The 27,606-nt window shown below is 39.5% G+C and overlaps 1 protein-coding gene across 1 annotated transcript in view; it reads right to left on the bottom strand.

Annotated features, from left to right (window-relative positions):
- tgfbr1b (transforming growth factor, beta receptor 1 b) overlaps positions 1 to 27,606 on the bottom strand; it is a 59,566-nt gene that overhangs the window by 4,927 nt on the left and 27,033 nt on the right. Inside the window, exons 2-8 of the mRNA XM_048529052.2 lie at positions 20,939 to 21,184; positions 17,724 to 17,966; positions 16,189 to 16,419; positions 8,896 to 9,063; positions 8,245 to 8,401; positions 7,082 to 7,206; positions 5,099 to 5,229 (exon numbers count right to left, since the gene is read on the bottom strand). Of these exons, the coding sequence (XP_048385009.2) occupies positions 5,099 to 5,229; positions 7,082 to 7,206; positions 8,245 to 8,401; positions 8,896 to 9,063; positions 16,189 to 16,419; positions 17,724 to 17,966; positions 20,939 to 21,184 (1,301 nt within the window). The remainder of the gene's footprint in view (positions 1 to 5,098; positions 5,230 to 7,081; positions 7,207 to 8,244; positions 8,402 to 8,895; positions 9,064 to 16,188; positions 16,420 to 17,723; positions 17,967 to 20,938; positions 21,185 to 27,606) is intronic.

The following is a 27,606-nucleotide window of genomic DNA, read 5'->3' on the forward strand; positions in this document are numbered from 1 at the left end:
GAGCCTTCACACAGTGATGTCTCGAATTCAGGTTAATAAGCCAAGATAGTTGAGTGCAAATATATCTCAAGGTAACAAGGTGTACAGCTGGATGAACACAGCAGGCAGGCTGATGTTTCAAGACAGACCCTTCTTCAGGAATGAAGGATTCTGAATGAAGATTTCTGAACCCAGCTCTATACCTTGCTATCTTAGATTCTCCAGCATCTGCAGTTCCTGCTACCTCTCAAGATAGGCAAGTTTTTCCTCAAACAGTGGAGGTCTCAACTTTAACGATCATTCTCAAGTTATCTCCTATAGGCTTCAGATTCCAAGCCCGACTGGAACACATCCTAAGCTCCACTGTTGTCATCCTCAAATAAACACCTATGCTCTACCATTCTTCTCTCGCCACACTTACAGATAGTAGGAACTGCCGATGCTGGAGAATCTGAGATAACACTGTGAAGCTGGATGAACACAGCAGGCCAAGCAGCATCAGGCAAGCCGGAAAGCTGATTTTTCAGGTCAAGTTTTCCTGCTCCTCTGACGCTGCTTGGCCTGCTGTGTTCATCCAGCTTCACACCGTGTCATCTCACTTTGATTTAGACAGTTTCCTTCATTCTGGTGTTGCCAAAGTGCAGTGCCAACTACCTCATTCACCTCTTCAAGAGGCATTCTACTCTCTGGATAACCTTTAATGTTCTTTGCTGTTAACTCCTTTAATTGATAGTTTGTAAATACCACATTTTTCCAATTTTTCTTTGAGTGGGGGTGCTGCTGCAGGTGGCAGTTAAAATTTAGGGCTAAAATGAGAAAGACCTGATTTTAAACCTGCATTTGCTGGGTGTTGTGTTTTGAAAATAAGTAACCTGACACTTCAGGCAAGCATCATTTAAATATCTGTTAACAAGAAGTAATTGAAGATTAGGATGCAGACAAGATGGAGCCAAGGAGGAGTTCTACATTTCAGATGGTAACAGAAATCAACTGATCCATGAGCTCATGACTAGGTGTTAATGACAATAGCTTTTTATCTGCCAAGAGCTGAGCAATTGGTTCTCAGGTAACTGAACAGCATAGGGCTGAAAACAAGCTTCAAAGAAAAGTGATCACATCTCCACAAGCTCAGGAACTGTCTCCTTCATCAGCAGTTAAATCCCACTTTAAATCTGCAGAAAACCAGCTTAACCTTTCCTTCAGCAATTACTACAAGCAGTGACTGTTTGTGAATAAAAGGCCTCTGATGTTTTTAAGTGAACCAGACACCCTATGCATTCTGCAAACCAGTGAAAGCATTTATAAAACATATGCTGAAAACAAACTCTGATCAAGAGCCAACTCAACAGATCTTATTAAAAAAGGGACTACTGAACTGCTTTTCCAGCTTTATCTCTGTCCTTTTGTTTTCTTATGACTATCTAGGTCTGACTTGTCTTTGTGTGCATCTGAATGTAAGTAAGGAGAAAAGTTTATAGTCAGGATTATAAATACAAATAGGTCATCACTGATTATCTGTAGTTAGCATCTAAATTACTTATAATAGCACTTTTCATTATGTAACAAAATCTGCATATGCTTTCTATCAACCTGGGTCTGAAAATAAGAAATTTGAATGTCTATGTACTACTTAAACATCTAACTTGTGTGATGACTGGGAATAGTGGGGCTTGATTTTCAGTGCGCTACCCCAATGTACATGTGAAACTGTCAACAGGACTTTCAACATTGGTCTTTTCATTATATTTGATCCCACATTAAACTTGGGAGGCACCTGGATTCGAATCCCGAGTCTTAGCAAACAACTCTGAATAAATCAATACTTTTTCCAAAATGTAATTAGCCTGAAAATAAAAAAGCTTCTTCTGCATTACTAATTCCAGGAAACATGGGGCAGGAATTGGACAAGAAACCATCCCATTTTTATGCCAAGTGAGAAAGGGAACTCTTGTGCAGAAAGTTTGCCAAGTGTTCTGGCTAAGACTAAGTGAGACTGCCTTTGTTAATGGAATTCTTAACCTTAAGACCAAAGGTGTAAACAAAGACTTGAGCTGTCGAATGATGGGGTAAGACAGAAGTGGAGATGGGGTTCATAATTAACGTATAACTCACCCAATATGTATTGGGATGAACAAACCAACCCGAGGAGGAAACAAGTGAGAGGAATACAGATGTGATGCAATACAAACTTTGCCAGAAAGATATACATTCTCACAATTAAGTCAATAAAGGGCTCTCTAACTTATGGTCATGGTACTGGCTGTGGCTGATGATGATCAAGTTATTCAAAATGGGCCCTGATAGAAACCATGTGGAACTGCCTGAAAAGATTCGCAGTTGGAACCTTGCAACATAATAGCCCCAGGTAAGCAAGATATTATGAACTGCAATTTAGTATTGTACTTTTCCGTTTTTTTGGCCAAAAGAGAGAAACAACACCAGCGAATATATTGAGGATTGCCAGGTGAAAGTAAACATTCTAGACATCTAGCGGAGACAAATCTTGTGTGAAGTCAGTCTCACTTTAAAACCAAATGTAAAATGAAATAGTTCAAATTAAAAAAGGTACATTGAATAATTCAGCAAATACAGGCAACTTAAAAATCATGTTCTTTCACCTTTAAATAGTTGATACCAGCTGTTCAGAATAAAATTCAAATCTCAAGTGAGTGTTAACAGTCAAACAAAAAGCTACATCTTCTTAGATAAGAAGGTGTAGAGCTGGATGAACACAGCAGGCCAAGCAGCATCAGAGGAGCAGGAAAGCTGACATTTCAGGCCCAGACCCTTTTTAGAAAATCTGAAGAAAGGTCTGGGCCTGAAACGTCAGCTTTCCTCCTATGCTGCTGCTTGGCTGCTGTGTTCATCCAGCTCTACACCCTGTTATCTCAGATCCTCCAGCATCCGCAGTTCCTACTAATCTGAAGCTACACCTTCTTGACAGGTTTCATAAATCAGATATCGTTACATGTTCTATTAGTACTGACTTCCAAGTACCAACGATGAGCACAGATAAAAGCAAAATGAACTTTCAATAACCTAAAAATAGTTCTAGGTTGGAAAGAAAATACTGGAACACGATAAAAAGGTATTACTCGTGCACTATTACAAGAAGTTTTACTATTTAGGATAATCTTTAGATTTTAGTTCCTCCTTAGTATAAAAGGTTATAATACTGGAAAGCTGCATTCACTGAATTGAAGAAGACTGCTTCGAAGAATGATTAACTTTGAAGTTCACATCTGTCCAAATGCCAAGAACTGTGTCCATCGTCACCTACTACTATGTCCAAGGTTCAAGAGATCTCTCATGCTGCAACATATGTATGGAAGGGGAACATAGAAGCAATCGAGGCCACATTCTATCTGGCTTAAGCCATCAGCTTGATGCAGGAAAGTGGTCTTGATCATTAAGAAATTTCCAATGGCGTTAATGATTTGAAGACCATTTCAACATAGGGGTTGTGTCTTTGGTACAGAAAGAAATATTTTGATTTAGGACTTGCAAGCAACATTGCTTCTGAAATGTGACTAAATCAGGAGACAGCAGAAGTATTCTGATTATTATTCACAATATTGCTATGGTCAGAAAGGAAACTTGCTGAGAGAATCAATTTTGTGCTGCTGGATACCTGCAAATTCCAGATTTATTTTCAGTGAAATCTAACATCCAGTGAAATACTGGAAAGCTGCTATTACTGATATTGTCAAATATCCGGTAATGAAAAATATACACAAGTAGAGAAAACACCTGGCACTACTGGAATTCAGCTACAATAACTGAAGTCAGTGTGAAGCCAAATGCAATTCCCGTAGACAGAGTGCCTCATTTTGAGCTGAATAACTAGTTTCAACGTTGTCGTCTTATATTTATGTATCATCAAGATTTGTTTTGAGCTTGACGTTGAATTTTAGAGGTTTCTTGTTTTTGAAAAAAACCAAAGCGGCTGGAACAAAACTACATATGCCTAGTCTAACGACAATCTGTCTATCCTCTTTAAGCAGGCATGATATTAGCCAGCAGTGGCCAGGGTTTCACAATAGCTGCCTAGAGGGAAAAAAAAGACTTACAAAGTTTAAGGGGTATTTCTCAAAATTCCATGCACAGATTCTCTCAGCACCTTCCCTTCGCCATTCATTAAACTACCACTCCATCCATTCAGTAAAAAAAGTGCAGCTCCCACTTCAAACTGGCAAATTCAAGAAAAGCAAAACCATGTTCAAGGACACTGGCAGAAAGAGGATTGTATTAAGATTAAAATTGTTTTGATTAAAATTCACTAAATTAAAAGAAGGTCCCCATGCCCCTCTGGAATTGTAAGATCAGAGGTTACACCCATAGATGACTGACCCAAGTTAGTTCTATTACTCTCTTGATCTGCAGAGTATCTCTGACATTTTCTGTTTTTATGGCACTCAAAAAAAATTACGTTTTTCAGGTTCTCCAGGTCTTTTTTTAATTAAACCAAACTGGAGTATAAATTGACGAAGAACAAAATTGAAAAAAAAATGTGGCTAAACTGGCAAAAGACAGCCACTGTCGTCTTTGGAAACAAAGCTCAAACAGAAGGCTGAATTGTGCAAGATGGAAGCAGGCAAAAATGAGATACAGTTTAGATACATGGCAGAAAAGAGTATGCAGCAACATATTTGGATTTTAGAATGAGGGATCCCAACTACGAAACCAGAGAGTGAAATTCCAACAGATTTCTTTACAGCTTCCTTAAAATTCTGCCTCCTGAATTTTAAGAACTTTCGAATTATAGCGTTGGAATTTAAACTTTTTTCAATAACCGACCAAAAATAGGCAGGATCACAACTAATTTTGTGAAACCAGATTTACAAGGGAGTAAACCAATACTTAATCTCAAACATCAAGTCAGTGACAGGAGAAAATCAAGGCTGTTTGCACGGTCTTTCAGTAGTAGTACGACCAAATAAGGCTGAGCAAAACATATCATAATTTTAAAAGTGTCTCTCACCTTTGGGTGCATTTCTTTTCCCTCTCTTTACAGAGTGGAAAAAGGAGAAATCAGATTAGATCTTGTAACAACAGAATGCCTGATTCTTGCAAGTACATGCTTAACAGCTTAAATGTAACTTAAGTTCACAACAATTACCTCACAACTTTGCCACCGGTTAGGAATGTTTGGCCTTAGCTTCTGCTCACACACCACTTTCCTCATTTCCTCAATTGAAGGATCTGATGGTACTAGGTCATAGTAAGGCAGCTGATAGTCTTCATGAATACCTAAACCACCAGTAAAATACAATTTATGGGTGATGTGGAATATGAACAGTGAGTGATTTTTTTTTTTGAAAAGTCAGAAGAAATTACAATGCAAGTAAATAAACAGTATGCCAGTACACATACCAAAGGCTGTCTTAAACATCCAAATTCACAACATGTCTTGCCAAAGGCATGTCACCGTCATTCATCATGCACACACAACAGAATAGCAAGTCCATTACCTTGAAAATACGAACAAGGCCATTCAGATTTTCAAGCATACTACACTATTCAATAAGATCATGCTGATCTGATTATAATCTGAACTCATATCCCCAGTAATCTTTCATCCCCTTGGTAAAATTAAAAATCCACCTAGCTCTGCATTAAAAATATTTAAAAATTCAGCATCTGCCTTTTGAGGCAGGGAATTCCAACGACTCTCAATCCTCAGAAAAATGCATCCTCATCTGTTTTAAATCACCAGCCCCTTATTTTTAAAACCATAACTCCTAGTTCAAGATTCTCTCACAAGTGGAAACATCCTTTTATCAGTCATCCAGTAACGCTCCCTCATGATCTTGTGTTTCAATTAAGTTATCCCTTGATTCTTCTAACTCGAGGATACAGGCCTAGCTTGTCTAGCTTTTCAATTTATTCCAAATATTAGTCCAGTGAACCATCTCTGAGCTGCTTCAACGTATTAACATCCTTTCACAAGTATGCTAACCTGTGCTGTACTCATTAGTCCAGATATGGACTCACCAATGCCCTGTACAACTGAAACATAACCTCCCTGGTCTTGCATTAAATCACACTTGCAATAAGCCATAACATTCTATTAGTTTCCCTAAATACTTGCTGTATCTGCATACTAACATTGAGGTTCATGCACTGGGACACCCAGATCTTTCTACATCTGAGGCCGCTGCAATTTTCACCATTTAGATGCTTCTTCCTTATTCTTTCTGAAAAAATAGGTAAGTATGAAATTGTCCACATTGTAGTCTATTGTCAGACCTTTGACCACTCATTTAACATTTCTTTATCTCTTTGTAGGCTCTCTTTGAATTCTTCACAACTTGCTTTCCTACCAATGTAGGTGACATCAGCAAATTTAGCTACCATTTCTTGGACCTCTTCATCCAAATCATTTATATAAATTGTAATGAGTTGAGACCCCAGCACTGATCCCTGTGGCACACCATTCATGACATCACAGCTTGAAAGTGACCCATTAGTTATTACTCTACCACCTGTTATGAAGTCAATCTTCTATCCATGCCAATACGTCACCCTCTATACAATGAGGTTCCCCCCCACCCCGCCCGACAATAGCCTTTGATGTGGCACTTCATTAAGTATCTCCTGGAAATCCAAATATAATGTACTCACTAGTTCCCCTTTTATCTACAGCAAAAGTTACTTCCTCAAAAGATCTTCAATAAATTAGTTAAATAAAACATCACTGACAAAACCATGCTCTGACTGATTACCTTCAATTTATCCAACTGTCCTGTCAAAACGTGTTTAAAATTGGCTAATATTTTTTGACAGATGTTAAGCTAATTGGTCTGTAGTTTCCAGCTTTCTGCCAGTCTCTCTTTTTGACTAGAAGTGTTACAGTGGCTACTTTCCAGTATAAAGTAACCTTTCTCAAAAATATCACCTATCCATTATTAGTGTTGGACTTTCTGTTCAAGGTGAGGAATGATAATTTCTAGAATGGGAATCTCTCATTTTAGTTACCCACAGTCAGCAAATGAACATGCTGAGTTGCAGAGTAAAGGTCCCTCTATTCTCCTCCAAGTAGCATTCCTCAATGTAAACTGTAGCAGCATTTTCAAAAAAGCTTGTGGAATGTTTTACTTACCACCCACTGAACATCTGCGTGCAATTTCCCAGAACACCAAGCCCATAGCATAGATGTCTGCCCTTTTAAAAGACTCAAAGTGTTTCATGTTTATAGAATCATCTAGGACTTCTGGAGCCATGTACCTGTTTTAAAAAAATACTTAAACGTAGATCAGTTGTTTAAAAATCAAGCAATTCACTTGCTCTCAATTCTGATATAATTGTTAGGGTTTCATGTGGTTACTTTGTAAGATGCACTTTAAAATTTAATGGTTGGGTGCATCACATCTTGATGCGCACAATGACGTTGACAAGGTATAAAACATCCTCATCAAGGAATAATTAAGCATGAAGGACAAGATTTAAAACTTGTGACTCACGTCAATACTAATTACAAATCATAGAACAGCATTGAAGACTAACAAGTGAGGTCTGAAGCCAAGATAATTTTAGAAGTAGCAATTTCATCACCAATTTCAACTACAAGAGCTAGATCAATCAGGGAGATGTATGAATATGCACTGCAACACATCATACATTTGATCCCATTCCTAGGACTGGTCAATTTGATTCAGGATAACAGCATGTGTCCTGAATGTTAAATAAGGTGGCAGAGACCATAAGCTAATTAGTTCAAACTAGGACTAGGAGAGTGAATTTCAGAGAGATTGAAGAGGACCTAATTGAGATTAGAAATAACAACAAAACAGATCAAATATTTACGTAAGAAATTGATAAAATATGGATTGAGTTCATTCCAAGCAGTAGTGAAGTAGTGCATCAAAGCATTCAATGATGCTTCATGTCTACTCAGTTAAATATCATAACCAAGACAGAAGCTTGGTCAAAAAGGTAGGTTTTAAAACTTGAGTGATACAATAAGGAAAGTCCACAACTTGAGTCTAAAAAGGTTAAAGACACAACTATCAAATAGTTGTGTACAAGGAGACAGGGAAGCAGAAAAGATTGCACCAAAGAACCCACATACTTTTTCCCCCAACTAATGCAACAATCCCACAGGAAAAACATCTGTTTTCTTTTAAAGAAAACAGATCTATAGTTAACCGAAATGAAACATCAGGAGGAAAACAGCAATCTCCAAAATAAGACTTCAAACCTGGGAAGATCTAACACTTAGTTATTTCATAAGTGGAAACATTGCCACATCCACGTGCGCATTACCTTTTTGTGCCCACTCTATGATTTGGAGCAATATCAATTGTATCTGTGGCTGAATCATGCCTTACTGCCAATCCTAAATCTGCAATGCAGCATGTTCCATTCTTCTTTACTAGAATGTTTTTTGATTTCAGATCTCTGTGAGCAATAGCAGGTTTTCCTGTGGAAAGGAAAGGTATTCAAATTGGAGGGCAAACAATTTCAAAAAACTGCAAGCTTCTGGTCAACATTATGCTTGTTCTACATAGATGGTATGTATTATGCCACCAGAGGACAACTTGTTAAAGAAATAAGTAACAAGAACGTAAAAGGATAATTCTACTCAAAGCTTAAGTTCAAACCTGACATAAATGCAGGGACATGATTAGAAATTGTTAAGACGACCAGCTAAGAAGTGTTAACAAGTGGTATTTCATGTAAATATGCAAGTTTACAAAAGCAACTTCCATATATCATGACTTTAATGCTCTTAAATCATTGAAGTACAATCAGAATTTCAGGCAAATACACAAGGCAACGACTGATGACTTTAAAAAATAATGTCCGCTCAGTTTGTTTACTGGCACTTTTAAACAGAATAGACAATTTGTTCTTAGAAATCCTGGCACTATTTTGTATCACAAAAAGGTAACAAATGCAAATTCAGACCCTTACCTTGTGTACCAACAATTTCCATATGCAAATGTGCAAGTCCACTGGCTGTGGAAAGTGCCAATTTAATCATTCCTTCCACAGTAATGGTGTACCTGTTCAAGTAGTCAAACAGGGAGCCATGTTCATGATAATCTGATACCAGCCATAACTGTGTCCAGGTCCCATTGTCTGAAGACAAAAGGAAACAAATATTATCTAAAGAGAGCATCACCAAGGCAACAGCATGTAATTGTAATAAAATTAAGTTCTGCCGAATCACAAGTAACATATACGAAGACAGCCAGTCAGCTCCGTTGGCTGAATGGCTGGTTTGTAATATACAGTAACATCAACAATCAGGGTTAAATCATTGCATGGGCGGAGGTTATCATGAAGGACACTCCTCCTCAACCTCTGCCCTTGCCTCATGTGTGCTGCCCTCTAGACAAACCACTACCAGTTGGCTCTCTCAAGAGAGAGAAACTCTACCATCTGCTCCGACTATGGTAACTTTTGAATAGATACCCAAAATCAGTTTTGCACAAGAGGTAAATAAAATCCGTTCAGAATATCCTTCCACATAGGAATTTGGTTCCTCTCACTACCTCATCTAAACATCTTGAGCAAGTCTAGGGTTTTTAACCTGTTCTTTGGAATCATTACGCATTATTCGCGTGAAGTACCCCTTATTAACAATTCTTAGCTAGTCTTGTTAAGATTTTCTAATCATTTCCCTGCATTCACGTCGGGTTTGAATTTAAAATCCTTCACTAGAATTCTCCTTTTCCATTCTAGTTGCTATGTTATATATTTCTTTAGAAGTTGTTTTCTTTTAATGCACAAGAGTATTTTCAAATCTTTCCTCATGCACTCATCCTTCTCACTCTGGGTTTCATGGTCCTTTTCTTTAGATCCAAAATTCAGTTATTTCCTTTGGTGACTAAAGCTGATCACAGTAGTCACAGAGCTTGGCCTAACCAGTGTACAGCTTCAGCATGACTGCCTTTGGCCATTGCTCTAATTTGATGATGCAGCTCAATATTCTATTTGTTTTACTGGTTGCTGTGTTGCAAGATTGACTCATGATCACATTGAATCTACACCAACAGGTTTTCCTTCAACTGCTGGATAGTTTAAAAGACCGTCTCAAAGTAAGCTCCAATTTCTTTCAATGTTGAATGATTAGTCATTGCTCCCTACATCCAATTCAGTCCAAGTGCCGTTGCGGTTTACTGTCAGTACTGATAGATAGTAACAATTAACAAGCAATTTTATTTCATTCTCAGTTTCAACTCTTTTACATCTTTAAAAGATCATTCCTTTTTACCCTAATCCTTACCTATCATTACAGTTGTGCTTTTTTTTGACTTCTTGATGAAGATGTTTGCTCCCCAGTGATTTCCCTCACTTCTCCCCCTACAGACTTGATTTTGGTCTTATTTATTTCACTTGTATTTAATTTGTATGCAGCATCTAAAATCAGAACTAAATGTAAGATACACCCATAGTTAAATCTCAAGTTTTGTGAAAAAATGATGAGCAAATTTTGGACTGTCGGGGAAAATAAATTCAATTTTGATCATCTGGTAAGATTCAAGCTGCAATATAATGATTTGGTCTAGCCACAACTCACTGACAAAATCTTTATGATCACAGCTACAGGTTTATAGCAACTGACTAAGCTGCATGCTGAGAGACTCAAGGACATTCTCAGTTACATTAGGGATCAGATTGTGCAATCTTGTCTGTGTACCAATAAAAAGCTGCTGGTTTAAAGTAATTAAATGAGCTAAACTCTTTTTACTTACGAAGATTCCAGGACTTAATACTTCAGAAGCTGCATTAATCAATTCAAGGTTATGTTCTCATTAAAAACTCAGCTTTTGGTTATGATGATTGATATTTTAAAAAAGAGAAACAACTCACTGAAACCTAGCGCCAGCATGTGACAATTCAAACAAAAATATAGTAGACAAAAAATGCAATTGTGAAAAATTTGAAATGATGTCCTATTTTTAGTCTACACGCTGCCCTTCAGTGACACCATCTGATCTCAGTACGTGTTTCCACTTGTGCGCTAATGATACTCAGCTCAATTCACCACTGCCTCTCCAGACCTAGACTATTCAGATATTCAATGCTGCAACAACAGAAACTTTGGCAAAATATTGGGGGAAAAACAAAATGGCACCAGGGGTAGGTTATTCAGTCATTCAAGCCTGCTCAGCCACTCATGATTCATAGCTGATCATCCAACCCTGTTCCCTATATCTGGTCAATGTTTTCAATGAAATCCTCATCGTTCTAAATTCCAGAGGATGTAGTCCTAATCAATCCAATCTGTCTATTCATTATTCCAGCAAACTATTATTGCAGCCCACTACAACATTCATCTTCGCATTCAAGAAAACTACATACAATACTCCGGTGAGACCTCGTCTGGGCAAGTAAGAGTTAAAATATCCCTACTCTTATACACAAATCCTCTCACAATGAGGGTAAAGGGACCATCTACCACCTGTTACACTATATACCTATTTTCAGAACAATTAAACCATTGATTTCATTCCCCCACTCCAAACTCCATTCTTGAGCTATCAACTTTACTCCTCCCTCCCAGAATAAACCAGCCAGTTTGCAACCTTGACATATTTGATCACAAGATGAGCTTCCAAATGCATAAATATCCTATCATGAAGGCCAACTCTACACACCTGCATAATATCACCTAAATTTTCTGACTAAATGATAAATCATAATAATCCATTCGTTATTGTGGCCAATTCTGTATAATGACAGCAATGAGCATCGTACACAGGATGCAACACAGGAACTTACTACGACTGCTCTGATAATACCTTTCAATTTCTAAAAAATTAATTCACGGACTATGGACGTAGCTGGCTAGACTACCATTTATTGCCCCGGTGAATTTTTTTTGAATCACAGCGGTCCATTTGGTACAAGCAAATCTACGGTGCCATAAGGAATGGAGGTTCAGGGTTTCGAAACAATAGTGAAGGAAAGACAATACATTTCTAAGTTAAAATGGCATATAGCTTGGAGGAATAATGCCAACAGTAGTGTTTCCACATACCTGCTCTGTCCTTGACTTTCTAGTTGGTATAGCTCACTGTTTGCAAGGTACTATCTTACAGTGCACTTTGTAGGTGGTACATACTGCTGTCACTGTGTGCAAGCATGTGTGTATATGTTGGAGGAAATGAACATTGATGGTGTTAGATGGAATGTTTTCGTCAGAATGATGTTGCACTTCGAGAAATGTTGAAATGCACTGATCCAGGCAAGCAGAGATTATTCCCTCATACTTGTAGGTTTTTTAAATCATGGACAGGTTGAGGAGATGGTAGTGAATTACTTGTTGCAGAATTCCCAGCCTGTGACTTGCTTTTGTAGCTAGTGTGTTTATAGAATTTCTTCAGTCCAGTTTCTGGTCAATGAGTACCAATAGTAGGGGCTTCGGTGATGGCAATACCATTGAATATCAATGGGAGATGGTTAGATTCTCTCTTGTTGCAGACAGTTATTCCCTTGCACTTCCACAGCATGAATGTCTCAGCTCTGGATTTTGATGGAGGGAAGATCATTGAAGTAGTAACGTAAGATGGCCAAACCTAGGGCACTACCCTGAAAAATTTCTGGAGTGATGTGATAAGACTGAAGTGACTGATCCCCAACAACTACAACCATCCTAACTGCCTGGAGTACAGTTATGGGGGAACCATTAAAACTGAAGGAATTGTGGGTGCCGTAAATCAAAAAAAGTGGAGACTACTGGAAAAGCTCAGCAGGTCTGGTAGCGTCTGTGAAGAGAAATCAGAGTTAATGTTTTGAGTCCAGAACTGTTCCGAGGAAGGGTCACTGAACCCAAAACATTAACTGATTTCTCTTCACAGAAGTTGCTAGACCTGCTGAGCTTTTCCAGCAACATCTATTTTTGTTTCTAGGAGTCAGCCATGTTGCTATGGGTCTGGAGTTACATTCAGGCCAGATCAAAGTATAGCAGATTTCCTTCTTAAGAATACTTAAGTCTTTCGCATTTCCTTTCTTTAAAAGGAGGACATTAAAAATAACCTGTTTCAGAGATAGTAGGAACTGCAGATGCTGGAGAATCTGGGATAACAAGGTTTAGAGCTAGATGAATACAGCAGGCCAAGCAGCAGAGGCGCAGGAAGGCTGACGTTTAAGGCCGAGATCCATCTTCAGAAGTAGGATCTAGATCCGAAATGTCAGCCTTCCTGCACCTCTGATGTGCCTGACCTGCTGCGCTCATCCAGCTGTGTTTAAAAAACAGAGTCTGGTTCACTATAAACAACAAAATTGACAAAGGTTACATGGTTACCACTTGACTAGCTTTTTGTTCAAGATTTCCACAAAATTCAGATTTCACAATTTCCATGCTGTCATGGAAACCCATGACCTTAGAACATTGCCCTTGAACCCCAAGGAATTACCAAATTTCAGTCCCATTAATTTCTCAAGTACAACCTTCTTAATAATACTAATTTCCTTCAATGCTTCATTCTTCCTACTCAGATCATTTAGCTTCCCTGCAATTTTGCTATCCCAAATTGCAAATTCTCCTGATTCTGCTTGTAACTTTTCCTTTTCACATGCCCTTAGAAGCTAATACAGCACAGAAACAGACCCCGAGTCCATGCCGAACATGAGCCCAAACTAAATTAGTCCCACCTGCCTGCTCCTGGCTCACAAAGCTCCAAACCTTTTTTCATATATCCATTCAGGTGTCTTTTAAACATTGTAATTGTACCCACATCACCACTACAGCAGGAAGCTCATTCCATATGCGAACTCAAAAAAACTGCCTCATGTCTTTATTAAAATCATTCTCATCTCACCTTAAAAATGCATCCCTAGTGTTGAAATGCCCCAACTTGGGAAAGACAACTACCATCAATACTATACTTCTCATTATTTTATCCAATCCAAAAACCAACCCTCCACCATTACTGTCTCCTGCCATTAAGCCAATTATGTATCCAACTATCAAGCTCACCCTAAATCCCAGGTGATCTAATTTTAATGAGTGTACCATGCAGAACCTTATCCAAGGCTTTACTAAAATCCAAACAAACAACATGCTGACTATCCCTGATCAAGTTTTGCCTCTCTAAATATCCACAAATCCTATCGTCTGTTATGATCACCAACAGTTTACCCAGAACCAAAGTCAGACTTTCAGGTCTATGGTTCCCCAGTTTCTTCTTACAACCTTTCCTAAGCAAAGGTACATCATTATCCACCCTCCAGTCATCAGTACCTCACCTATATTTTCCGACCAGGAGTCTCGTAATTTCCTCCTTTGCTTCCCACAACATTCTGGGATACATTTGATCAGGTCCTGGACATTTATACACCTTTATCTTCTAAGATCTCCTGAACTTCCTCTTCTGTAATGTGAAGAGTTTTTAGTTTATTTCTCTGCATTCTTTAGGCACCATTTCTTTCTCCACAGAAAAAAAACTGATGTGAAATATTCATTTAGTATCTCTCCCATCTCCTGGGTTCAACAAAAAGATGACCACGATCCTTAAGGGCTTAAGTGGATGGTGGTGGTGGTGGTGGGGTTTGGGCTTCTTGCTCTTAATATATTTGTAGGATCTCTTTTGTTTATCTTCAACTTTATCTTAGTGGATTCCAATGCTTGTTGCATCCTTCTCAAGCAAAATTAAGGATGGGTAACAGGTAGAATCATACAACAGAGGCCTTTCAACTGATCAAGTCTGCACCAAAAACACAGGACTACCTACACTAGTGCTACTTTCTCATATCAGGCCCATAGCTTTGACTGTTATGACACTTCAAGTACTATTTAAAAGTTGACAGATTACTTCAGACACCTATCAATCCCCTTTAAACCTCCTGCCTTTCGCTTCAAAACTTTTCCCCTTGTTCTTGACCTTATGTCTAAGGGGTACAGCTGCTTTCTATTCACCCTGCCCATACCCCTCAATCTTATATACCCGTCAGGGTCCCCCCCCCCGCCCAAACCTGCCTGCCCCTAAAGAAAACAACCCTCTCTTCACAGCTGAGCTGCTGTATCCCAGGCAAAATCCTGGTGCATCTTGTCTGCACCCACTCCATAGCTTTCACATTCTTCCTACACTGGTGGTGACAAGTGCACGTTGTATTCCAACTGTAGCCTAACGAAAGTTCTACACAGCTTCAACATACTCATAAATCCATGCCTTGACCCATAAAGGCAAGCATCCCATATGTTGTCTTAACGAACCTATTAACACGCCCTGCCACTTTCAGGGATCATGAACAGGCACCCTAAGATCCCTCCATTCTTATGAGCTTCCTACCGTCTTATTGTTCATCGAGTACTCCCTTGTCTTGTTACTTCTTCCAAAGTGCATCATCGCACATTTGAGTTAAATTCCATCTGTCATTGATTTGCCTATCTGACTAATCCATTTATATCTCCTGTAGCTCAAGACCCTTTGCCTCACTGTCAACCATCCAGGAAAACTTAGTTACCCTCCATCTACATCATTTATGAACATAACAAGGTCCTCAGCGCTGACCTGGTGGTACACCACTGCACTCTGGGCTCCAGTCACAAAGACCGCCTTTTTAAAGTCACCCTGTCTCCTGTCTAATACTGCATCCAACTTACCCTCGATCCCATTTGGGGCCTTGTCAAAGGTTTTACTGACATGTATGTAAACTATGATATAGTAATCCATATAAAAAATGTCAACTGCCATATCATGGACACACTTGGTCATTTCCTTGCCAGGATACTAAACTATATAAAAAATATACTTTGCATAACCAGACATCTTAATGGATTCCAACGATCTGAACAGGTTTCTGTCAATAAATGAAATTCAGTCTTATTAGCAACTTACCAAGGGAGTACTTTACAGAGGTAGCAGCATGGACCACTGGCCTCTGCCTCAAATTATTGGTCTGTTGTCTGCAAAGTATTTAGAATTGGAGGAACTTTCCTGTTACATATACTGCAATGACTCAAAACACGATCCAGTGCTACTCAACCACTCTCTCATGGAAAACACTGGGGCTTTGGCTTTAGTCAGTCACACAGCAATATCCAAGAGTTGGCTAAGATTTACTTCATTTCAAATTGTAGGAGTAAGAAGTTAAAATATACATGCTGTCAAACTAATGGCTTGAACTTGAGGGGAGGGGGGGGGGGGGCAGAAAGAAAAGAAAAAAAAAAATCACCAGGTACAGAAAAGTCATGGGCAACATAAAAAACTTAGTAATCCAGTATTAGCACTGCAAATGAATGTAGTTTTTCACCTTTGTTATCTGCTGCAATAAATCCAAGAATATTTTCATGGCGCAACATCACAGTCTGGTAAATTTCAGCTTCACGAAACCACGATCTTTCTTCACGAGAAGAGAAAATTTTTACTGCAACTTCTTCACCTCGCCACTTCCCCCGCCAGACTTCTCCAAACCGGCCTTTACCTATACTTTCTTGCAGTACAATTGTTCTGGCAATAGTCCTTTGTACAAGCAATGGCAGCCCTAAAATATTAAGATTAATCAATTAGTAATCAGTTAACAGAACAGACTAAGTTACAACTGCATCAATTCATGTGCTTTTTTTGATCTAGTGCGAGTGAATATTTGGTACATCTAAACACATCTGTCTGTTTTTTATTTCTTAGTTCAACGACAATTCATAAGCTATGTAAGAGTTTTGGAATTAATTTAGCATATAATAAATAGTTCAAAATATAATACACCACTACAAAAGAATGGTGTACATTTAAATTAAAATACCTCAAAGCCCAAATTCAAATGCAATACTTAAAAGCATTACAGAATTATTATTTGTACTGATTTTTGAAATGTTGACTTCCAAGAAAATTGGCTACTTGCCTTGTTAAAATTGTTGGGGTGGGGGGGGGGGGGTTCACTTCAAATGAATGCTAGCTCCTTTCGTACTCAAGTGACAAGTATCAGCATTCTCCTACATTTGTAGCCATTCCTCAACCTCACTTTCTCCTGGAACTATCCACTCGTTTAGTCCTGCTCATTGACAAAGCTAACTAAGCAATTTGTTCGATTTTCAACTCAAGTCTCTAAATCCTTCTTTCTACCATAAATAAAACCTTTAAAGTTGCTACTAACTACTATACTGGCATATTCCCAATGCCTAACTTTTGCTTTCATTTGCCACTATTTTGGAAATTACCACCCTGCATGAGCATTCCTCAACCATGTCTTTTACGCCCTTATTGACAGCAAAACCCTCCAGGAGTCTGAACTGGATCATTTTACGATGTATTATTTGTGTGCTGAAATGATCAGAATTGTGTGAAACCTTTATGATTTTATTAGAAATACTTATTTTTCTAACAATGTCATGAGCCAAAATTATTTTTATCTGTATCCACCATAATTAGCCAACATATTGATTTTTCAATAACCCAATTATCTGCTTGTCTCCTCTCCCCCCTTATCATTCATGGCTAGGGTTTTCACTTTAATTTCCTTGAGTCTAACATGCGTTTGGTCCCAAGTATTTCGAGTAGAATCAGCCACACCAGGCAGAGAAACCAAGTGAATAAAATTTGAACACAGCCATTCGTTGGAAGGAACGAGACAAAAGTACAAAACAAACTGAGTTGGAAGATAGATAACTTGTTTCGTACAGGTAACAGTACACTAACTCAAAGTGGGCCATTTTACACTTGTACTATATCTAACAATTACACCCACAACATTTAATAACTTGCAGTACATTTCCACCTAGTTCAGATTTCTAGACTTTGCAGTTTTCGTCTCCCTTCCACTTAATTCATTAGATAAAAGTGGACTTTTACCTGAACCAGATCCTGAGGTGGTCATGTCATAAATTAAATCTTTGAGTGTGGTACCCTCGGAAATGAAAGGATGATCTAAAGTTGGGTCTTCTTCATGAGGAACACGATGGTGAATTACTGCACGATTATGAAAATAGTAGAAGGCCACCATTAATAAAATGCAAACCACACAAACTGGTCCAGCGATGACTGCTGCCAATTCCACAGGCCCCAAATTTAACCAGGGAGGTTCTGCTGGAGTCTCTAGGAATAATACACAAGCAGAATTACCAAGTTAAAAAGCCAGAACAATGCTAGAGACTTTGCAATATATAGAAATCATTTGTTTCACCAGTGATACGCAAATACATTATTTTTACTAAACACATGACATGAAAACACTGATTCTACATTGTTGCCACCAAGAATAATATTTTGCTCTGCTTCAATTTTTCAATGGTGGAGGCCAACTGGAATGCTGCAAAATTGCTTCAATATCATATTTTAGTCTTAAAGCAGACTCCCAACTACAGCCCTCAGGAGGTATGGTATAAAATAAATCAGTTTAACTTGGGACCACTGAATCGATCACGACTGAATCATTTAGTGTAAGTGATCAATTTTTAGCATGCCCTTGATTAGCATTATTTTTCAAAAGCTACATCTGAGCTGCTGTATTTTCCACACTTCTGTGCATGAAGTTCAGAGTTCAAGATTGCAAAAGAATAACTTAGTGTTTTCTCCCTGCAATTTAAAGACAAGAAAGGAATTATTCCTATGTAAACTTCTGAACCAAGGAAGCAAGAGTCTCTCGAAATTACTCATTGTAGCTCAAAGAATTGGATTTAAGGCAACAGTTATTTTCTTTCCTATCTCATTAGAAATAAAGCAAGGAGTTGGTATCATCATTACCTAGCAAGACTAATGAATTTGAATAATTTTTGCCACAATTACTGCAAGATTTTCCTAAACCAAGCTATATGGCAATTGTAAGTAACCAATGGAGCATTTTTGGGCAGTCATTGCATCAAATGATAGTAGTCATATCAAGAATGGGTGGGTTAAAATATGCCAAAATGTTGAACAAATCTACCCATGCATCACAAGTGTTTAGTCAAATACATCAATCATACAGAAAAAGATTCAACAGGCAAGGTTAGATAGAACAATCCTAGCTAACAACTTCCTAACTTGGTTAATGAGTTCACATCTAGATGGTCCCCATTTATTTACGCAACCTAGCTTACAGACATTTAGGAAGTAAAAATAACCTGAAAATGTTTCACTAACAAGGATTTCTAATGCAATGAAAAATCATGTCAATTAAACCCTGGTACCAGCTTTGGAAAGCCCACAAAGGTGACTGCTTGGAGACTGTTGCTCATAAACCATATTCATGATTTGGACACTGAAATCAAAAACACAGCTAAATTCCCAAATTGGAGGCCATAAACATTTTTTTTTAAAAAACTGGTTATTTCTGGGAAGAATAGAATTGAAAATCAGTTACATTACCAATGTATGTGGCAGATGGAATTTAACCCTGAACAAAGTAAGGTTATGCACTTTGGAAGAAGCAATAAAACAAGACTGTTCAAACGGCAGGACACTGGCAAGCTCAGAGTAACAGAAGGAACATAGGGTGCTTGTCCACAAATCCCTGAAGGTAGCAGGGCAGTTCACTTGGGTGGTTAAGGCAACTTGGGAAACTTGCTATTAGCAGTCATAGAATGCCATGTGCTGGTTTGGTAGCCTCGCTATAGAAAGGTTATGATTGCAGGGGGACGGAGTGCGGGGGGGGGGGGGGGGGGGGGCATGGGAAGGTGGGGGCGATGCAAAGGATGTTCATCAGGATGTTGCCTGGAATGGAACATTTCAGCTCTGGAATGAGAATTGATAAGCTCAGGTTGTTTTCCTTTGGACTGGAGAAGGTTTAAGGGGATTTGTTACAAAATGTGTAAGGTTGAAGGGTGAATGAAAAGTACCTTATACCCCTTTGGTGATGGATCAGTAACAAAAAGGGTATTTTTTAAAAAGGTGAAGAGCAGGAGGCTTAAAGGGGAGTTTAGGAAAGAGTCTTGGACCCAGAGATGTTGGTTTTTAAAATGCATTTCCTGGGAGAATGGTAGAAGCAAGAAATCTCAAACCTTTAGAAAGAATGTAGATGAGGACTTCAATTATCAGAACATTCAAGGTTATGGGCCAAGTATTGGAAAGCAGAATTGTTTAGATAGGTTTATGCAGACAAAAAAATGTCAGAAGTAGTTTCTTTACTCAGAGTAGTAAGGGAGTGGAACGCTTTGCCTGCAGTGGTAGATTCACCAACTTTAGGTACATTTAAAGAGTCATTGGATAAGCATATGGACGTACTTGGAACAGTGTAGGTTAGATGGGCTTGAGATTGGTATGACAGCTCGGCACAACATCGAGGGCTGAAGGGCCTGTACTGTACTGTGCTGTAATGTTCTATGTACTTAACACTGGTTAGATCACACCTGGCATACTGTGTGTAATTCTTGTAGGCATACTATCAAATGATAAGGCGCATTGAAGAGGGTGCAAAGATTTACAAGGATAATACCTGAAATGTGGGGCGGGGGGGTGGAAATTAAGATAGGAACAACAAACTGGATTTGTCAGGATAAAGTACTGATGAATGATGCAAGTGTTATGTAAAATTATGAAAAGAAAATTCAAAGAAAGAATGTTTCCGTTTTTGGAGAAATGCAAGACCAGAGGCCATCAATATATGTTTGTCTTCAAAGAATTCAATTTGGGAATTCAGAAGAAATCCCTTTACTCAACAAGTGATCAGAATGCCCAACTTGCTACTCATGGAGTGAGTGAAAGTCAATAGTATACACGCATTTAAGGGGAAGCTAGATAAATGTACTATGATGTGAGATTAGACGAGGAAAGGAAAAGGTGAGGCGGAATCGAAAGGAACTCCAGCATGCACTTATTTCACTGCTTGGATAGCTTCAGTGCAAAAGCAAAATACTGCAGATGTGAGAAAACTGAAGCACAAACAATATGGAAAAGACTCAGTCAACATCTGTTGAGAAAGATACAAAGTTAACGCTTCAAGTCAATTATCTTTCATTAGGACTTGGCATATCCTGCGTAAAAAGAACAAACTCTAGATTATTTTAACTCCATACCTTTTTCTTAACGTTAGTCTAGTGTACTACTACAGATTCAATAAAATCCATGTAAATATCCATTCAGAAGCTTACCCCTGGTTGGCATAGGAAGATCATAGTTGTTGCAAAAATCCTTATTACAACAATTACTCGATGCAGCACCACTTGTAGATGGAGCACAAAGGAACGGTCTATCAGGAGGTATAAGGTCAACACTCGAGACACACATTTTATTGCGTGCTATTTGATTGCCTGAGCGAGTGACAGTGGTTACACAGAGTCCATCTGTCTCACAGGTGTAGTTAGCTGCAACACAGTGGGAGCAGAAACACTTCAATCCTATGAGAAAAAATAATTCCAGAAACAAGTGATTAGTTATAATTGAGCACATTACATAACAAATGAGAAACTAGTCGTTAGCAGCAACTGTTTGAAACAATTCAGCAGAGAGACTACCGGGAGTGTACTACTGGGACTGTTCAATTTGACAGCTTGTCCAATAAACTATTCAATCTTGGTGGACAGTATATAGTATGTTACAGATTACTGATTTAGAGGAAGAATTCCCTTAATTTTAATTGTGCCCTTGTGAATGGAAAACTTATTTCCTGGCATTCACTGTGCCTGAACACCAGCTGTCATCAAGAGAGATGAGCATTGGCTTTTGTCATCTCAAATCAGTCTGCAACAATCAAGTACATCAACAAAAGTATTTTGAGTAGGATTTGGGACAGTAAGACAGAACAAGAATAAATTTTAATCATTAGCAATTTTGCCTCAAATTCTAAACATGAATCTTCAAAAATAAACCCAATAAGTATATGATGACCAAAAGCCATCATAACTGGGATAATAAAGTGTGAAGCTGGATGAACACAGCAGGCCAAGCAGCATCTCAAGAGCACAGAAACTAATGCTTCGGGCCTAGACCCTTCATCAGAGAAGGGTCTAGGCCTGGAGCGTCAGCTTTTGCGCTCCCGAGATGCTGCTTGGCCTGCTGTGCTCATCCAGCTTCACACTTTATTATCTGGGGATTCTCCAGCATCTGCTGTTCCCATTATCTGATACAATTTTAGCCATCATAACTGACCTGGTCTCAGGCATAGATTGCCTAAGTGTCAGTCTTACACAATTCCCCAAGCAAACCGACAATACCTAACACAGTTTTGTTCATTTGACTGAATTAGTTAGTTAACAACTGAAATTCATGGCCAAACACAGAACATTCAACCCTTGAAATATTTAAGATTTGATTTTAAAAAATACACATTAACTTTGGTAGCATTGTGTAAACCTTTCAGACACCACACATCTATCATTCATTAAAGAAGGTAAATATATTGCAGATGTGGGTCCCACAATTGCTCCTTTGGCAACAAACTATCATTCAGATGGAGGTTTTTTTTTTAAAAAAAATCACAACTTATTGGTAAATTCTAATGACCAACTCATTCAAATGTTATTTCCAAAAGTGTTGGCTCTACTGTCTCAAGATTTCAGCAAATCAATGTGATCAAAATGTTACCTTCTTCCTCAAAGTGTCTTCATTTAGTTTTCAGACAGATAATTTATGAGTATTTGGATTTACACTTGTTCTTTCACCCCAGTTCACACCTCAGTTTCTTTCAATTTGCCACGTTAAAATTATCTAGGATTTTAAAATTCTTTGACATAGTAGTTGCCTGGTATTATTTTTTTACCGAAAGTCATCCAGGTCTCACAGCATATGACAACACATTTTGGGTAGGAATGATAATGAACATTGCCAAGTGATACTGAAAATGTTGAATCATCAAATAGTCCCACCACTGATCTTGTAATGATAAATTATGAAGCACCTAAAAAAAAAAATGGTTGGGCCCTAGTCACTATAAATTCCAGCAGCAACGTTTTGGGACTGAGAATGACTGGCCTCCAGCAACCACACCCTCCATCTTTATGCTAGGTATGTGTCCAACTAGAACTTGTTCTCCTCTTCCACCCCCAACGATTTCCACTCACTATAGTTTGACTGGAAAACTAGCATCTGCAATACTGATAATTTGAGGCAGTGGCTGGGAAGGATCATCCACCCAGCACCACTGACTCAAAATGCTTCAGCCTTGGCTTTTGTACTGATATACTGGCTTCCCCATTCATTAGAATTGTGATCTATGTGGAGTCTCCTTATGCAGTTAGGTATTCATGTTGTCGGTTGTCATCACGACTAGACAGGGTGGAATGACAGAACTTTACTGGATCCATTTATCAGGGGAGTTCAGTTCTACCAAATGCTGCTTTTGCTCTTTGAAATGCAAGTAATCCTATGCTGTAAATTCAAATCAACACCTCATTTTTAGATGGCCTGGTTTCCCTTCGGGCAAGCTCATTGTCGCCCTTCAGTGAACCATTTAATAGCAGAGCTATGAATTATGTTTGAATATGATTCTGTTGCTGATGTTCACAGGGCCCTATGAATGCATTGTTAAGTCTTTTATATGAATCCATCCCATTCATCATGGTGCTAGTACCACACAACACAATGGAGGCATCAACAATGTGAAGATGGGATTGTGTGGTTGTGACTTCTACCAATAGTGTCATGGACAGATCCATCTTCAATTAGGTCAAAAGGTAAGAACCCATTAAAAAGTAGATTTTTCCCCTCACTGGTTTGCTTAGTCAGGCGAATAGATCATTCAGGACTCAGCCAGTTTGGTCAGCAGTGTTGCTGAAGCATCCTTGAACATTGAGCACCCTCCCCAGGCTCCACCCAGAATACATTCTGTGTCCTCTTCTCCCTCTGTGCTTCTTTCAAATGTTTGGAGGAAGGTGGTCAGTGATAATCAGCAGGAATTTTTCCCCCCCTCTCATGTCTGACCTGAGGTTATCAGATTTAGCACTGAAATACAAAATTAGGAACAGAAATAGGCCATTCAGCTTTTTGAACCTTCTCCACCATTCAACATGATCATAGTTGATCAGCCAACTCAAAACCCTGCTCTAGCTTTCACTCCATACCCTGTGAAACTCCACTTAAGAATGAAAACTATAGGTCAGCCAATGCCAGTGCAACTCCCTGTGGCTGCATTCCACTGTACTGCCACCTCTTGTGGGCCTGTCCTATCACTGGAACAGGACACATGCAGATACAGTATTGAAGGTATTTCCAGTGTGGTAAGGTAAGATTCAGTGAGTATGGCTATGTCAAGTCTTTGCTTGACTAGCTTGTGGGACAATCCTCTAAAACAATTACAGTACCCATAACCAGGAGGACGTAAACTTGACAGACTTATCCCTTTCACCAACAGAACGTACAACTCATCACCTCTACTTCTCTGGAAGTTTGTGTAAAAGTCATGTTTCATGCCTCTGCAAGCTCCCTTACTATTTGGCTTCATGGAGAAGCAGTAGTCCCAGACCACAGCAATATATGCATCTAAATATGGCATACTCTGTACTAAATGAATAATCGAGACCCACAAGTATATACGTTTCAAAGGCCAACTTTAGGGCCACATAAGGGAGTGACATTGACCAGAATTTTCAATTTATACAAACTTCAGCCATTTCTCAACTCCTTCAAATGTTAATTTATCAGACTATCCAACGTCCAGCACTGGAAGAGGAGAAATTTCCTTGAATATGGGCAGACTGAAGCCATTGTCCTCAGCCACTACTCCAAGCTTTCTATTCCCAGCATCAGGGGTTTAACTAGTCGCATCACAACTTTGGAATCACAGATGAAATAAGATGAACTATGCCAGAGCTGTGCCATCATTGGGACTATCTAGTTCCACCTCTGCAATGCAATTTCATTTTACACATCTCAAATCATCTACTGCCGAAACACACTTCCTTTATTTCATTATTGCCAGATCCAACTATGTCTGTGCAGTGATAATGGGAACTGCAGATGTTGGAGATAAGTGTGAAGCTGGATGAACAGAGCAGGCAAAGCAGCACAAAAGCTGACATTTCAGGCCTAGACCCCTTAGAGCCCTCTGAAGGGTCTAGGCGTGAAACGTTAGCTTTTTTGAAACCTACAGCACAGGAACAGGCCCTTCGGCCCTCCAAGCCTGCGCCGATCAAGATCCTCTGTCTAACCGGTCATCTATTTTCTAACGGTCTGTGTCCATTTGTTCCCTGCCCATCCACGTACCTGTCCAAAATATCTTAAAAGACGCTAACGTGTCTGCGTCTACCACCTCTGCTGGCCAAGCATTCCAGGCACCCACCACCCTCTGTGTAAAGAGCTTTCCATGCATATCTCCCTTAAACTTTCCTCCTCACTTTGAACTCATGACCCCTAGTAATTGAGTCCCCCACTCTGGGAAAAAGCTTCTTGCTATCCACCCTGTCTATACCCCTCATGATTTTGGTAGACCTCAATCAGGTCTCCCCTCAATCTCTGTCTTTCTAATGAAAATAATCCTAATCTATTCAACCTCTCTTCATAGCTAGCACCCTCCATACCAGGCAACATCCTGGTGAACCTCCTCTGCACCATCTCCAAAGCATCCACATCCTTTTGGTAATGTGGCGACCAGAACTGTACACAGTACTCCAAATGTGGCCGAACCAAAGTCTTATACAACTGCAACATGCCCTGCCAACTCTTGTACTCAATACCCTGCCCAATGAAGGAAAGCATGCCATGTGCCTTCTTGACCACCCTATTGACCTGCATTGTCACCTTCAGGGAACAATGGACCTGAACACCCAGATCTCTGTTCATCAATCTTCCCTAGGACTTTTCCATTTACTGTATAGTTTGCCCTTGAATTTGATCTTCCAAAATGCATCACCTCGCATTTGCCCAGATTGAACTCCATTTGCCATTTATCTGCCCAACTCTCCAGTCTATATTCTGCTGTAATCTCTGACAGTCCCCTTCACTATCAGCTACTCCACCAATCTTAGTGTCATCGGCAAACTTGCTGATCAGACCACCTACACCTTCCTCCAAATCATTTACATATATCACAAACAACAGTGGTCCCAGCACAGATCCCTGTGGAACACCACTAGTCACAGGTCTCCAATTTGAGAAACTCCCTTCTACTACTACCCTCTGTCCCCTGTTGCCCAGCCAGTTTTTTATCCATCTAGCTAGCACACCCTGGACCCCATGTGACTTCACTTTCTCCATCAGCCTGCCATGGGGAACCTTATCAAACGCCTTACTGAAGTCAATGTACATGACATCTACAGCCTTTCCTTCAATCAACTTTGTCACGTCCTCAAAAGAATTCTATTAAGTTGGTAAGACATGACCTTCCCTGCACAAAGCCATGCTGCCTATCACTGATAAGCCCTTTTTCTTCCAAATGGGAATAGATCCTATCCCTCAGTATCTTCTTCCCTACCACTGACGGCAGGCTCACCGGTCAATAATTACCTGGATTATCCTTGCTGCCCTTTTTAAACAAGGGGACAACATTAGCAAGTCTCCAGTCCTCTGGGACCTCACCAGTGTCTAAGGACACCGCAGAGATATCTGTTAGGGCCCCGGCTATTTCCTCTCTCACTTCCCTCAGTAACCTGGGATAGATCCCATCCGGACCTGGGGACTTGTCCACCTTAATGTCTTTTAGGATACCTAACACTTCCTCCTTCCTTATGTCAACTTGACCTAGACTAAGCAAACATCTATCCCTAACCTCAACATCCATCATGCCCCTCCCCTTGGTGAATACTGATGCAAAGTACTCGTTAAGAATGTTACCCATTTTCTCTGACTCAGCACATTACTTTCCTTCTCTGTCCTTAAGTGGGCCAATCCTTTCTCTAGTTACCCTCTTGCTCTTTATATATGATTAAAAGGCTTTGGGATTTTCCTTAACCATGTTTGCCAGCAATATCTCATGTCCTCTCTTAGCCCTCTTAATCCTTTTTTCAGATTCGCTCTACATTCGATATTCTTGCACAGCTTCGTCTGTTTTCAGTCGCCTAGACCTCATGTATGCCTCCTTTTTTTCTCTTGGCTAGTCTCACAATTTTACCTGTCATCCATGGTTCCCTAATCTTGCCTTTTCCTGTTCCTCATTTTCACAGGAAAATGTCTCTCCTGCACACTGATCAACCTCTCCTTAAAAGCCTCCCACATAGCAAATGTGGATTTACCTTCAAAACAGTTTCCCCCCAATCTACATTCCTCAGATCCTGCCAAATCTTGGTATAGTCAGCCTTCCCCCAGTTTAGTACTCTTCCTTTAGGACCACTCCTATCCTTGTCCATGAGTATTGCAAAATTTACGAAATTGTGGTCGTTATTTCCGAAGTAGTCCCCTACTGTAATATCAACCACCTGGCCGGGTTCATTCCCCAAGTCTTAATTTTCATCTTTCTTCCTGACCCTCCTCTACTTTCATAGCCTACTGCAGTTACAGTAGGTCCTTTTGTGCTAAGATGCTGCTTGGCCTGCTGTGTTCATCCAGCTTCACACTTTTATGTCTGTGCATTCCTGGTTAGTCTCCCACATCGTACCCTCTAAACTGGAGTATATCCATAGTACTATGGCAGTGCCTTAACTCAACAGCAAGTTCCGCAGCAGCGTCCCGACCCAAAACACCGACTTTCTTACTCTCTGATACTGCCTGATCTGTGCTCCTCCAGCTCCAGTGTTGACAGCAAGTCCTGTTCCCATTTTACCACAATACTCAATGAGTGACATGGCCTGCCTCCTAACCAAATGTGGAGTTTAAAATGATCATCCTTGTTTTAAAATCCCTCCATGACCTTGTCCATCTCTATCTCTAATCTCTTCCAATTCCTCAACCC

This window comes from Stegostoma tigrinum, chromosome 5, assembly GCF_030684315.1.
Source record: "Stegostoma tigrinum isolate sSteTig4 chromosome 5, sSteTig4.hap1, whole genome shotgun sequence".
Taxonomy (NCBI): domain Eukaryota; kingdom Metazoa; phylum Chordata; class Chondrichthyes; order Orectolobiformes; family Stegostomatidae; genus Stegostoma; species Stegostoma tigrinum.